The sequence below is a fragment of the Stomoxys calcitrans genome, chromosome 5 (genome assembly GCF_963082655.1).
Source record: "Stomoxys calcitrans chromosome 5, idStoCalc2.1, whole genome shotgun sequence".
Taxonomy (NCBI): Eukaryota; Metazoa; Arthropoda; class Insecta; order Diptera; family Muscidae; genus Stomoxys; species Stomoxys calcitrans.
In genome coordinates, this window is record NC_081556.1 from 91268745 (window position 1) to 91284661 (window position 15917).

The following is a 15917-nucleotide window of genomic DNA, read 5'->3' on the forward strand; positions in this document are numbered from 1 at the left end:
CAGATTGAAATGAATGTCCAATATGTCTGTTAGGGGGAGTTTTGGGGTTGGGGCGGTCCGATGGGTACATAGACTCAAATTTTAATACCATATTCGTATTCTACTCTCCAATACCTTATATTTGATACCTATATGGTCCCGATCGCTCCACTTCTGATTTTGGGTTGTGTTTTTGGCATAAGGGGGAGGGGGACTGACCCCCTTCCGATACCGAAAAATTATATAGCTTATGTGTCCTTCCAGACCAACCTACACAATATGCGAACATTTCGAGAAAATCGGCTCTGCCGTTTTCAGTCTATACGGAACAAACAAACCGAGTCCCGGGTTTGTCTAATGTTCCCATTTTAGGCGCTTTTGTGGGGGTGGGGTCACCCCCAATACTTCGACATGAATTTGTATGCCGGATTCGTTATCTACTCCCGCATACTTTTCATTTGATACCCATATTGTCCCTATCGGTCCACTTTTGATTTTGCTGGTGTTTTTGGGCTAACGGTGGAGGGTCCGCCCCTTTCCGTTATCAATAAATTATAAAGCCTATTCCTACTTCCTGACCATATTCATAATCTACTCCCGAATACCTTTCATTTGAGTCCCATATTGTCATGATTGTCAAATAAACCTATTTTAAGGGGTTTTGGGGTTGGGGCGGCCCCCCCAAGGTACTTGGACCTAGCTTTTATTATGAAATTGTGTTCTACTCTTTGAATCTTATATTGTCCCGATCGGTCCACATTTATTTTTGGGTAGTATTTTTGGGGTAAGGGAAGGGTCCGCCCCCACCCGATATCAAAAAATTATATAGCTGTGAAAATTTCAAGGTAATCGGTTCAGCCGTTTTTGAGTCTATACGGAACAAACAAACAAACAAACAAACACAAATTGAATTTTATATATAGGATAATGTGATTTCAACAGACAGTCGGAGGGACATGGCTAGATTCTCTATGAATATTAAGACGATCTGGTCTAGGTTGCATTTTTGGCTTGTAGAACTTTTGGTTGGTTTTGGTCGCGTTTGGTAGGATTTTTCTTAAATTTTGTTACGAAATAATTTTCTTGAGTGACAACACTGGTTACGACATATATATTTATAAGCTATCAACTACATCAACTCTATCAACACATTGGAAAGAGTGTAAAATAGTCTCATACAATTCGTGTCCCAAATTCTTCTTAAAGATGAATAAAACACCACCCATCAGTTGTGAAGATGCCACTGTACTCGTATATTTTTGACGCAAACACAGATACTGAAAACAAAAGGTCAACTGATAACATTTCGATTACACTAAATTTGCGACAAAATTCCAAAAACATTGGCTGAACCAGGATTCCATATGTAAAAACAAAAAAAAATATATTTGTGTATAATTTGTTTTTGCATAGGAAAAATATCACTTTTTTGACTTCCTTCTAAAATTTAAACGTATTTTTAATACCACATATGCCATTAATGTAAAAAATATAGTCAAACCGCTTAATACCAGAACACAGTGCATAAAATTCATATTGTTATATCCAAGTAATTTTAGAACAAATTTTGGTTTGGTGGTTAAGCAAAACAACTCGGCAGAAGGGCAGGGAAGATTGGCACGATCGTTATCAAGTAATGAGAACATAACCCCCTCTATGGCGTAGGTCATATAGCTGATGACAATCACAAATTCTTGTAGAGTTGATAAGTCTGTCCCACACGCGCGTTGATGTCCAAATATAGACATGATAAGTATAAATATTGGACCAGCAAATAGAGCATACTACAATAGTATTAAAAAAAGAAATTAACTTAACAAGATTTAAATTATTTCAATTTTTTTGAGTTTCTTACCAGACTTTTGAAACTGACGCCCAAAAGTAGACCAAAACTGGCTGCCATTAATGAAACAAGAAGTATGGTTAGAGAAAACAAAGTAAAACGATACAGCTCCATGGGTTGTCCGGTTATAAAATACAATAAAGCAGAACCAATTATGGACATTGGACACAATAGAGGTAACTGGGAAGTCAGCATAGCCATAAAGTAGGAACTCAAGCGGTACCAACGATTAAAATGCTCTCTTCGCATTACTTCCATTTCTCGGGGAACTGGAAATAAAAATAAGAAAACCGCATTATTCACACCTGAAGTGACATGCCCCTTTTGCAATCTCCAATGACCTAAATTTGTGCAAAATTTCAAGCGATTATATATATTCTTTCGACCTTTTTCGTGATTCCGACAGACGGAGGGATGGTCAGACATGGCTACATGGACTTATAATGTCAAGATGATTAAAAATATATATTTCTTTGAATGGGTCGCAGATCAATATTACGAGATATTACAAATGGAATTAGATTAGTAAACCTCCCCCCACGTCCTATGGTGGTGGGTATGAAAGAAAAAAATTGAGATATTGAATTGAAATTTGGAACAGATACGCCTTTTTGATGCATGTAGGTTAAGTTCTTGAACGGGCCCAACGGACTATATTTGGACATAGCTGTTATATAGACCGATCTGCCCATAGATGCTCTATATTTTGTCCGATTCCGCTGAAATTTGAAACAGTGAGTATTTTTAGGCCTTCCAACATCTGACCCAAATATGGCATAGATCAGACTATATTTAGATATAGCTGCCATATGGACCGATCTGCCGATAATGGGCCTGAAGTCCATAAAAGCTTTATTTATTACCCGATTTCGCTGAAAATTGAAACAGTAAGTTATTTAAAGCCTCCCGATATCTGACCTAAACATGGTTTAGATCGGAATATATTTGGATATAGCTGTCATATAGAACGATCTCCCGATAAAGGATCTGAAGCCCAACAAAGCTTTAGTTTTTATCCGATTTTGCTGAAATTTTAAACAGTGAGTAGGATCTCCCAACATAGGACCTAAATATGGTTCAGATCCGACATTATTTAGATATAGCTGTCATATAGACCGATCTGGCGATAAGGGATTTGTAGTCCATAAAAGCTTTATTTATTACCCGATTTCGCTGCAATTTTAAACAGTGAGATTTTGAGCCTCCCGGTATCCGATTTTAATATGGTTTAGATTGGACTTTATATACATATATCTGCCATATAGACCGGTCTTTCATTTTAGGGTCTTAATGCCATAAAAAGCAGATATATTGTCTGAAAATTTTACTTGTATATGTGTTTTCGGTACCTGAATAAAATATGATCGAGACCAGACCCTATTAAGATATAATTACGGATATAGTAGTAGAATTATAATACAATAGGATGATTATTTTATCCTTGTTTAATTTAGTCCATATCGGTCCAGATTTGGTTATAGGTGCCATATGGAATGATCTCTCGATTTTAAGTCTTGGCCCTATAAAAAGCGCGTTTATTATCCGATTTCATTGAAATTTGACGCAGTGACTTATGTGAGGCTTCTCGACATCCGTGTCCTGAATGGTTCAGATCGGTTTATATTTGGATATAGCTGCTAAAAAGACTAGTAGTTTGTTCTACAAAATTGAACAGTGAGTTATATTTATTAGGCCACTCAATGTCGGTGGCGAATTTGAGTGCATAAGTTATCAAATTTTCACCGGATTGTGACGAAAGGCAGTTTATATACGCGAGGTGGTTGGTATCCAAAGTTCGGCCCGCTCGAACTTAAAGCCTTTTTACTTGTTTACATCTTCGGATGAGAATGGCTTCCTGTTAAAAATCAATATGCCCAAGGAGCTAGATGAGGTAATGTACCGATTCGGGCCATACTTCCTGTTGATACAAGCATTGCGCCCTCTTTAGGCTCAAGAAGTACAACAAGTAAAATCAGCCTATATGGGAGCTGTATCAAATTATAGTTCAATGATAGCAATCAAACCCGGCCGACACGAGATAACTGAAACCACCACACGGGCTGTAACATTGAGCACCGACTTGTGTGGTGTTCTTTGTTATCATGGGAACCTTAGCTGAAAGCTGCCGGACGAATTCACAGAATGCGGATAGTGGAAAGCTTCACATTTATGCGGAGTATCTGCAAAGGCGGCCGCGTTCAGTCACCGATTTCGATAGGAGAGTCTCAGTGAGGGGTCAGGTGGCACTGACTCTTACTTAACTACTGACTGTAAATGATACTCAAAATGACAAGGCGGGTTATGAGCGCCTTCAAATAACAAATGTTCAACATCAGCGTCTGTTCCCAGGTTAGGGATCATGGAGCAAGCGGCTCGTGACTCCAAGGGATACATGTACGACCTCACATAACAATTGCGGTTGGGGCGCTGGGCGAGTAACACGCACCCTAAAAACTATAAGAATTACTCAGAGAAACAGAAGAATATTAACAAGTAAAAGCGTGCTAAGATCGGCCGGTTCGAATCTTGGGAACCCACCACCATGGATTCTGGTAAAAATTTGTAAAAAAAAAATTTTGTTGAAGGGCAAAATGTATTCTACATACCTATATTCTGTCAAACCAGCAAAAATTAAAGCTTCTGGAAACCGAATAAGGATAATCTAGAGACCGGTTTATATGGGAGTTATACCAGGTTATAGACCGTTGTTGGAATTCATAACGAAACACTATGTGCAAAATTGTAGCTAAATTGGAAAAAAATTACAGGTTTTAAGGACTGAAGATGTCAAATCGGAAGAACGGTTTACTTGGGAGCTATATCAGGATATAGACCGATTCGGACCGCACTTAGCACAGTTGTTGGAAGTCATAACAAAATACTATGTGCTATCGCGGTGACGAAGTATAATACTACGGTGACGAAGTATAATACAGGCGTCATGAGAAGAGGCATGAATTTGGCTGTGGATTTGTGGTTAGTCGGAGACTGGAACACCCAGTCTCGATGAGAGGCTGCTCACAATTCCCATAAATGCCAAATTCTTCAACATCAGCCTTATTTGTGCCCATGTCCCGAAGGAAGACAAGGACGAGCAGACAAAGGACATTTTCTACGAGCGACTAAAGATAGAATCGACCGCTGCCGGCATATAAAGGAGAGGTATAGGGAGAAAAGTAAAGAGAAGAACCCATCCATCCATCCATCACACGCATCCTATGGTGGCGGTTATTATAAATTCATTAAATTGAATGTTGATGATTCTGAAACAATGTTCAACACTTAAAGAGCCTTATACAGAAACCACACTTCAATATATACTAACCATTTGCTATTATGGGAACCATGCCCAAAAAGCCGAATAAAAGCATTATTGCTAGAGCCAATGGATAATAATAAATGGCATATTCAGCATTCCGACCAATTTCAATAAAATTTAGACCACCTAGCGTGCAACATACAATATAAGCGGCTATTCTCAATTTGACATTGGTCTACAATAAAAGAAAAAATTCAACAAGTAAAAATGTGGCCGAATATTGGGAACCCACCACCATGGATTCTGCTAAAAATTTATACAAGTTTAACTTAGTTGAGGGGCATAATTTTTACATTACAAATTTCCGCCAAACCTGACAAAAATTTAAGCTAAGAACAGTATAAGGTTAATAGCGATATCGGTTTATATGGAAGTCGGATTATAGACTGATTCGGACAATGGTAACCACGGATGTTGGAAGCCAAAACAAAACACTAAGTGCAAAACTTTAGCCAAATCGGCCAACAATTGTGGCTTCAGGGGATTAAAAAGTAAAATTGGGGGATCGGTTTTTATAGGAGCTATATATCAGTTAAGACATCGACTTGGACCGTTGAAAGTCGTAACAGAACACCATTCGCAACATTTCAGCACAATCGGATAAAAGTTTAGGCTTCCTTATATATGGGGGTTATATTTAAATCTGAAGCGATATGGCCCATTTGCAATTCCCAACGACCTACATCAATAAGAAGTATGTGTGCATTTCAAGCGGATATCTTTATTCGTTCGACGTTATCGTGGTTTCCACAGACGGAAAGACGGACATGGCGAGATCGACTTAGAATGTCACGACTATCAAAAATATATATACTTGATGGGGCCCAGGACAATATTTCGATGTGTTACAAATGGAATGACAATATTAAGCCCACATCCTACAGACCAAATGCAAATTTGCCCATGAACATTCCATTAAGGAACAAAAGCAAATTCTCACATATCACGGAGTGTTGTCCGATTCAATGATAAGGGACATTTTTATAGCCGAGTCAGAACGACGAGCCGCAGTGTGCCACCTCTTTGGGGAAAAGTTCTTACATGGCAAAGTACCTCACTAATGTAGCCAGCATTAGGAAGGGATAACCACCGCTGAATTTTTTTTTTATGTTCTCGCCAGGATTCGATCCATGCCATTCAGCATCATAGACGAATATGCTAACCTATGCGATACGGTCGCTTCCCATCCTATGGTGGTGGGTATAAAAAGAGAACGTAAAATTTACAAGGACTGAACTTTGGATATCCACCACCATGGATTCTGCTAAACATGGACTCATATATGTGAAGGGTGATTTTTTTAAGAGCTATATGAAGGTTAAAAAAACTCATAAAATTCAGAAAAATGCATCAATATATAAAAGAGGTTCGTGACTAACTGACTGATCACCGACCAACTCAAAGGACTAAAGCTAGAATCGAAATTTTGCACGAATGTTGGTCTTGGGTCATAGGTATGAATAAGGCTGGATTTGGTGATATTCGTACCAAAAAGTACCAAAATGTACGAAATGGTACATATTTGCCCAGCGTGAACAGAAAGGCTAAAATTATATTCTTGGGCACAAATTAAAAAGCATCTCGAAAAAATATGGTGCCTGAAGTGGTAAAAATAGTACGTTTAGTACCACAATTGGTACTTTCTTTGTTAATTGAACTAGAGCTCTGAGTTTTGGAACTTAGGTACACTATGACAATCTTAATTATGTGGCTTTAAGAGTTTTTGGAAATATGTACATTTATGTACTAAAAAAGTACCAAAAGCGTACGAAATAGGTAGACTTTGTACAGGAGAGGTGGATAGAAATGATAGATGATAAAGTCATTCTGTGCAAAAGGATGAGAGTGAAAAGAAACAAGTTAAAGCCGGTCGAATCTTGAGGACGCACCACCATGGGTTCTGCTAAAATATGGGAGCTATATCTGGTTATAGACCGATTCAGAGTGTACTTGGCACAGTTGTTTGAAGTCATAACGGAACACTATGTGCAAAATGTCAGCCAAATCGGATAAAAAATTGAGGCTTCCAGGGGCTCAAGAAGTCAAATCGGGAGATCGGTTTAAATGGAAGCTATATCCAAATCTAAACCGATAAAGCCCATTTGCAATCCCCAATGACCTACATCAAATTAGGTACCTGTGCAAAATTTCAAGCGGCTAGCTTTGCGCCTTCGACCGCTTTGGTGATTTTTACAGACGGACGGACATGTCTTGTTCGACTCAGAATATTGAGACAATCAAGAATATATATACTTTATGGGGTCCTAGATCAATATTTCGAGGTGTTACAAACGGAATGACTAGATTAGTATACCCCACCCTATGGTAGTGGGTATAAAAATGGAAAATTACCACCAAATGATACTTTCATTACAGATAGAGTTAGAGATCTGAATTTGGCATGGTGGTACACTTAGAAAATATATTATGGGTGACTAAGTTATCTATTCAAAATTCATACATTTTGTTGCCAAAATTGATACCATTTGGTACTTTCTTTACAGATGGAACTAGAGGTCTGAAATTTGGCATGCAGGTACAACTAGAAAAAATATGACAGGTGAGTAAATAATCCATTCAAAATTCTTGCACTTTGGTACCAAAATGTTAAAAATAGTACGAAATACAATAGCTTGTCTGCTCCTACAGTTAACGGGGACTGCTATAATTAAGCAATTTGACAAATATTATAGCAGTCTTGACAAAAATATGACATGTGGAAGAAAATGTACTAATTGTGGTATAATTGGAACCTTGAAAGAATATATTGGGCAACTAGAAGATTTTCGTTATTCCTATATTTAGCTTTAAATCATTCTTAACGGAATGATTTAAAGCTCCCAAAATCGGGATACAAATGCACCTTGACTATAAATTTTGGATGACACCAAGGTTATTCAAAATCGTACATTTAGGTACAAAATGATATATTCTTTACGAATTGAGCCAAAGCACTAAAATTAGGATACGGTTACTCCTTGACAGTAAATATTGGACGTCTAGAAGAATCAGGTACCAAAATATGCAAAATGGTACTTTCTTTATAGAGTGATATTAAGCTCTCAAAATTGGGATACAGCTACACCTTGACTATAAATTTTCGCCGACTAGAAAACTTTTTTCAAAATCGTACAGTTAGGTACTAGAACGTACAAAATGGTACTTTCTTTACAAATTAAGCTTGCGAATGGAAATTTATGCATGAACATTCAAGTTTTAAACTCAGTGATAAGGGAACTCCTTTTTATAGCAGAGTCCGAACGGCGTTCGACACCTTTTTGGAGAAAAGTTTTTACATGGCATAGTACCTCACAAATGCCGCCAGCATTAGAAGGGGAAAACCACCGCTGGAAATTTTTTTCTGATGATCTCGCCAGGATTCGAACCCCAATTACGTAATTATTAAATTTTAGAAGTCCTACACTAAAAACCGAGGTAGCAAAGCGGTCCACCGGGATGCCCTCCTGGAATTTATATCGATGGTTCTATATATATTTATAGTGCTATCTAAACAATAATCAGTGTGAGTATTGAGGGATGCTTGGGATTAAGCTTCTAGAAACCTAAAAAATCAAATCGCGTGAACCGATATTCAATCTTCAAAGTCCTACATCGAAAATAAGTATCTGGTCCGAATTTCAGACCGTTATCATAAATTATACAGATGAGCGCAGGAGCGATCAAAATATATATGCTTTATAGGGTCGTAGTTCAATATTTCGAGGCTTTACAGACGGAATGACAAAATTATTATTCCCTTATCTATGGTGGTGGGTTTTGAAAACTTACCATATCCCTCCACATTTGTTGCATAAAACGAATAAATAGAATATTATACTCCTTAAACCATGGCAGCATTTCCTCTGACAACTCTAGTGACGAGGGTGATAATTGCATATTGTCATTTAAGTGAAGTATTTCAACTTTTCTCACATCGATTATGCCTAAATCCAATGACTTTTTGGGTAACCATTCATATATATGGCCATTGCTTATTTTGTCAACCATAATCCGTTGATATTCCCCATAGGATTTTGTAGCAACTTCGATTACTGCAAGATATAAAAATTCGTTAAAATGTCACCTCTCTCTTGTACAGTCCAACAAAACATACTGAAATCCGTGGGATTGTGCGTCAAGGGACAGTTTAAATTGAGATCATTCAAAAAGGGCACTATGTTATCCACTCTTCCCTGGTATATACATTCGCCATTGGCCATGGCGTACACTTTGTTCACCATTTGCAATAATCTGGCCGAGGGGCAATGCAGAGAACAAACGATGGTATGACCACAATTGGCCAATTGTTTCAAAATCCTTAGGCACTGAGTGGCAGAGAACTCATCTAAACCTCTAAAAAATATGTAAAAAAGAAGAATAGACATTTTTTCTTTACGCACTTGCCAAATAAGATACATATCTCAACTTACGTAATAGGCTCATCCAGAAATAAAATTGGTGGATTGTCCATCACTTCCATTGCAATGGAGATGCGTTTTCTTTCACCGCCTGATAGTTTAGTCATAATGCTGTTAATCTTGCCGCTCATATGAAACTTTTCTAAATTTTCATAAATCACCTTCTCCTTTTGTGCCCTACTGCAGCGGTGAGACAATTTAAAGTTCGAAGCAAACATCATGGTTTCCCAAACAGTAAAATGTGGACTAATATCATCATGCTGCAAAACATAACGTGACTTCTGACCAAATTCTTTTGCATTTTGAGGTTTATCATTGATGTATACACATCCGGAGTTCGTTTGAATGCTGTAACGCAGAAAATTATTAGTTAATGCAAACAATATTTTCAATTATTTCCAAACATATTTTTTCTTAGAACCAAGGTAAAAATTTTGAAGCATTGAATCAAAATTTCAATATAGCTATACTAATATTTTTAAATCTATGCTATCATCTTCAAATCCTCAGAGAGGGTTTAAATATGCTGGCGTATGTGACGAGGAGGATGAAAAGCTACCTACATAAAATAGTACTGATCGTTCCCCCAGCAAATGGCAAATGGGCATGCGAATGACCGCTACCCTACATGGAAGTATGTGGTTGCAAAACAACAAGAGATTGCTGACTTATAATTCTTAAAGGCTCCCAATATGAAGTCCTCTGCCCATCAGAAGAGGCGAATTCATATTCACTTGATAGAATGTCGCTATTCTGGAAACGTAGTTTTGATGCGATACTGCAAACAGAGATGCCCGACGGAACCTTTCTGGTATGATAAGCAGACGACATAGCTGCAATCAACGCGGTAAGTGACACGAAAAGGATGGAGCGCAAACTTCGGCAGTTGAAGCTTAAAGCAAAGGACTGGCGGGAGTCTTGCGGTTTGCAATTGGCAATACACAAGACGGAGTTGATCCTACCAAACAGAGAAATATGCACATAGAAAATATACTAGTGACGACCAAGTGATCCTTTTCTCGGTACAGAGGAGAATGCTCTACAGCGCAAGGTGCAACCTCCATGAGATTACCAAATTGGTCAGTGAGCACAAGTGGAAAAAATCATTGGACTATATCTTAGAGCTGGCAAACTATCGATAATCTCAACGTTCGATATTTATACCCTACACCACTACTGTGGTACAGGGTATTATAACTTAGTAAATTAGCTTGTAACACCCAAAAGGAAGAGAGATCGACCCATTGAAAAGCATACCGATCGACTCAGAATCACTTTCTGATTCGATTTAGCTATGTCCGTCTGTCTGTCTGTCCGTCTATCCATATTAAATTGTGTACAAACTACAGGTCGCAATTTTCATCCGATCGTCTTCAAATTAGGTATGGGCATGTTTTTCGGCCAAGAGACGAAGCCTATTGAAATTGGAAAAAATCGGTTCAGATTTGGATATATCTCCCATATATATGTTCGTCCGATTTGTAGTAATACTTCAATAAAATGGTCATTTGTTAGCCGATTCTCTCGAAATGTGGCAGGAAGGATTTTCTTATGACTCCCGAAATTACAAGTGAATTTCATAGAAATCGGTTCAGATTTGGATATAGATCCCATTTATATGTTTGTCCGATTTGCAGTAATAATGCAATAAAATGGTCATTTGTTAAGCGATTCTTTTGAAATTTGTTAGGAAAGACTCTCTCTTGACTCTCGACATTACTGAAAATCGGTTCAGATTTAGATATAGCTCTCATATATATATTGGGTTGCCCAAAAAAGTAATTGCGGATTTTTTAAAAGAAAGTAAATGCATTTTTAATAAAACTTAGAATGAAATTTAATTAAATATACTTTTTTTACACTTTTTTCTAAAGCAAGCTAAAAGTGACAGCCGATAGCTGACAGAAGAAAGAATGCAATTACAGAGTCACAAGCTGTGAAAAAATTTGTCAACGCCGACTACATGAAAAATCCGCAATTACTTTTTGGGCAACCCAATATATGTCGCCCGATTTTTACTCCTAGAGCCACTTTAAGCGCATTTACTGACCAATCTTCCCAACATTTTGTACAACGCTTTCCTAGACGACAGATTTAGATATAGCTACCATATATATGTTCGATCGATTTTGAGAAATAGTGCAATAAAGTGCTGATTTGTTAGCCGGTTCTCTCAAAATTCAGCAGGGAGGATTTTCCTATGACTTTCGACATTACTGATAGAATTCGGTGTAGATTTAGATATAGCTGCCATATTTGTATATCGCCCGATTTTCACTGCAGCGGCCACTGCAAGTGTATTTTTTGATGAATCTTGCCAAAATTTTACCCAAAGCTTTCATCGACGACTACCACAATATCTGACTTTTCTCGAAATCAGTTCAAATGTAGATACAACTCCTACTATATGTTCGTCCGATTTGCAGTAATATTGCAATCAAATGATCATTTGCTTGGACCGATCGGAGCCAAATTAATGAAGGATGTCAATTGGGCCAACACAACTCACTGTCCCAAATTTTGGAAAAAAAAGGATAATAAATACGCCTTTTATGGGCACAAAACCTTATATCGAGAGATCGATCTATATGGCTGTTATATCCAAATGTGGACCGATCGGGGCCAAATTGAATAAGGATGTCGATTTTCCTAACACAGGATAGGTATATATCAAGATATAGGTATATATGGCTATATCGCCACCCTAGAGCTTAACCTGCCTATGGACCAAATAAGAGTCTGTGCAAAGTTTCAGCTCAATATATTTGCTTTTAAAGGCTGTAGCGTGATTTCAACAGACAGACAGGCAGATGGACGGACAGACGGCTAGATCGTCTTAGACTTTTACGACGATCGAGAATCTATATACTTTACAGTGTCGGAATTAGATATTTCGATGTGTTGCAAACGGAATGACAGAATGAATATACCCCCATTCGTCGGTGGTGGGATAACAAGTCAAAGCATGCTAAGTTCGACCAGGCCGAATCATGGGAACCTAACACAATGGATTCTGCTAAAAATGTATACAAACTAATTTAAGTTGAAGGGCATAACTTTATTCCACAAAAGCTATATCAGGCTATAGACTTATTTGGACCGTACTTGACACAGTTGTTGGAAGTCGTAACAAAACACCGAAGCAAAATTGCAGCCAAATTGGAAAAATATTGCGGTTTATAAGGGCTCAAGAAGTCAAATCGGAAGATCGTTTAATATAGAATCTATATCAGGTTAAAGACCGATTTGGACCGTACTTGATACAGTTGTTGGAAGTCATAACAGAATACCACATGCACAATTTCGCCCAAATCGAATGAAAATTGAGGATTCAAGAAATCAAATCAGGAGATCGGTTTATATGGGTCCTACATCAGGTTATTGACCGATTTGGAACATACTTGATACAGTTATGGAAGTTTGAATAAGAAAACACTACATGCATACTTTCAGCCAAATTGGACATAAATTGTGGTTTCAAGGGGCTCAAGAAGTCAAATCCGGAGATCGATTTTTATGGGAGCTATATCTACAGCTAACCCGATATGGCCCATTTACAATCTCCAACGACCTACATCAAGGGGCTCAAGAAGTCAAATCCGGAAATCGATTTATATGGGTGCTATATCCAAATCTAACCGATATGGCTCATTTACAATCTCCAACGACCTACATCAATAAAAAGTATCTGTGCATAATTTCAAGCGGCCAGCCTTGCGTTCGACCGCTATCGTGATTTCGAGAGACGGACATTGCTAGATCGACTCAGAATGTCGAGACGATCCAGAATATATTCACATTATGGGGTGGCAGATAAATATTTCGTGGTGTTACAAACGGAATGACTAGATAAGTATGCCACCATTCCATGGTCGTAAGTATCGGTCCATGTTTTGATATAGCTGACATAAAAACCGATCTTGGATCTTGACTTCTTGAGCCCCTAGAGGGCGCAATTCATATCCGATTTGGATAAAATTTGCATGAGATGTTTTATTATGACTTTCAACAACTGTGCTATCTATGTATGGTTCAAATCGTTACATAACCTGATACAGCTGCCATATAAACCGATCTGGGGCCTTGACTCTTCAGCTTTTAGAGGGCGCAATTCTTATCCAATTTTGCTGTAATTTTGCACGTGGTGTTTTGGTATTGCTTCCAACAACTGTGCTGAGTATGATTCAAATCGGTTCATAACTTGGTATAGCAGCTATAAAAACCGATTTTGGATCTGGAATTCTTGAGCTGCTAGAGGGCGGAGTTGTTATCAGATTTGGCTGAAATTTTGCATGAGATGTTTTGTTATGGCTTTCAACAACTGTGCTAAGTATGGTATACATCGGTACATCGGTACATTGCGGCCATATAAACCGATCTGGGATCTTGACTTCTTGAGCCTCTAGTGGGCACAATTCTCATCCGATTTGGCAGAAATTTTGTACAATGGCTTCTCCCATGACCTTCAACATACGTGTTCAATATGGTCTGAATCGATCTAAAGCTTGAAACAGTTTTCAAATAAACTGATTATGCTTCTTGTGCCCCTACAAGGCGCAATAACTTCTACAATGTTCAGCATTCAATTCATTTATGGTCCGAATCGGACTATAACTTGATATAGCTCCAATAGCATAACAGTTCTTATTCATTATTCTTTGTTTGCCTAAAAAGAAATAGCGCGCATAGAACTCGACCAATGCGATCCTTGGTGGGAGGTATATAAGATTCGGCCCGGCCGAACTTAGCACTATCTTACTTCTTATATATATATAGATTTCTCAATTTTGGCACAGGTCAAGTCTGATGACGCCTCCTAATTATATCTGGTAAACAATTATTATTTGGGTGTTTTTGTTATCGCCCTCACAAATGTGTTTTTTTTTTTTTTAATGTTTCTCTTTGTACAGCCAACAGTTTTACCTACCCATAGCCTGCTAAGAGATTCAAAAGAGTTGTTTTGCCACATCCCGATGGACCTATTACTGCCGATAATTCTCCTGCTCGAAATTCACCACTTATGTCATTCAAAAGTATTTTAGCTATAGATTTTTTGTAAAGAGAAACAATAATTTTGAAAATAATTCACTGGGGAACATCCGTTAGACCAAACAAATTTACTCTGTTTTCCGTCTTGCACGCGATAATTCACATTTGCAAATTTTATATTAATCCCCATATTCGTGGGCAGCGTGATTCGAATAATAATGGGCGATGATAGTAGAAACGCGTTCACCTGTTCTGACCACGCAAAAACACAAATTCAAACTAATGCGTCGAAAGCTTAAGACACGAACTGCAGTTTCACTTCAAAATGTTTTGGGCAAATTGTTTTTAAGTTAAGTTGTGAACGCTATCAAACTATTATGACCATTTTGTTGTGAAAATTCTGTTTCGGAGAACGCAGTACACTCATTGTTCCCTTGAATTAGCTAAACTCTAATTTGTATACGCACTTACATACATACAAAATATACACCTTTGGTCAGTGCGTAGCTTTCCGGTGGCAGAATTTGTTAGGCCTTTCACATCGAGGCATTAGAGAGAAGAGTACTAAGGCAAACAAAACTTCTTAAAAGAAACTAAAACAAGTAAAAAGGCATTAAGTTCGGCCGGGCCGAACATTGGATGCCCACGACCTCGTGTATATATGTAAACCACCTTTCGTCATAATTCGGGGAAAATGCATAATTCATGCCCCCATAGCAGCTTTTTAGAAATATGATCCAATTTGGACCAAATTCGACACGAATATTGAGAGGTAGAACAAAATATGAGTCTTTTTGGTAGCCATATTCAAATATAGACCGATGTGATCCATATACGATACGGATATCGAAAAGCCTAACATAAGTCACTGTGTCAAATTTCAGCGAACTCGGATTTTAAATGTGCTTTTAATGGGGCCAAGGCTTTAAATCGAGAGTTTGGTCTGTATGGCAGCTATATCCAAATCTGAACCGATCTGGGCCAAATTGAAGAGGGCTGTCGTAGGACTTAACACAACTCACTGTCCAAAATTTCGGCGAAATCGGACAATAAATGCGCCTTTTATGGGCCCAAAACCTTACATCGAAAGATCGGTCTATACGGCAGCTAAAGGGTGATTTTTTTGAGGTTAGGATTTTCATGCATTAGTATTTGACAGATCACGTGGGATTTCAGACATGGTGTCAAAGAGAAAGATGCTCAGTATGCTTTGACATTTCATCATGAATAGACTTACTAACGAGCAACGCTTGCAAATCATTGAATTTTATTACCAAAATCAGTGTTCGGTTCGAAATGTGTTCATTCACCGTAACGTTGCGTCCAACAGCATCTTTGAAAAAATACGGTCCAATGATTCCACCAGCGT

The 15917-nt window shown here is 38.0% G+C and overlaps 1 protein-coding gene across 1 annotated transcript; it reads right to left on the minus strand.

Annotated features, from left to right (window-relative positions):
• Positions 1 to 1509: 1509 nt before the first annotated feature.
• Positions 1510 to 14756, minus strand: LOC106091876 (ATP-binding cassette sub-family G member 1). The gene is made up of 7 exons (XM_013258563.1): positions 14681 to 14756; positions 14487 to 14601; positions 9572 to 9907; positions 9256 to 9494; positions 8931 to 9193; positions 1835 to 2091; positions 1510 to 1763 (listed from the first exon to the last, which is right to left on the minus strand). Exons 1-6 carry the CDS (start codon positions 14736 to 14738, stop codon positions 2071 to 2073), a joined length of 1032 nt encoding a protein of 343 aa, XP_013114017.1. The 5' UTR covers positions 14739 to 14756; the 3' UTR covers positions 1510 to 1763; positions 1835 to 2070.
• Between the last annotated feature and the right edge of the window lie 1161 nt (positions 14757 to 15917).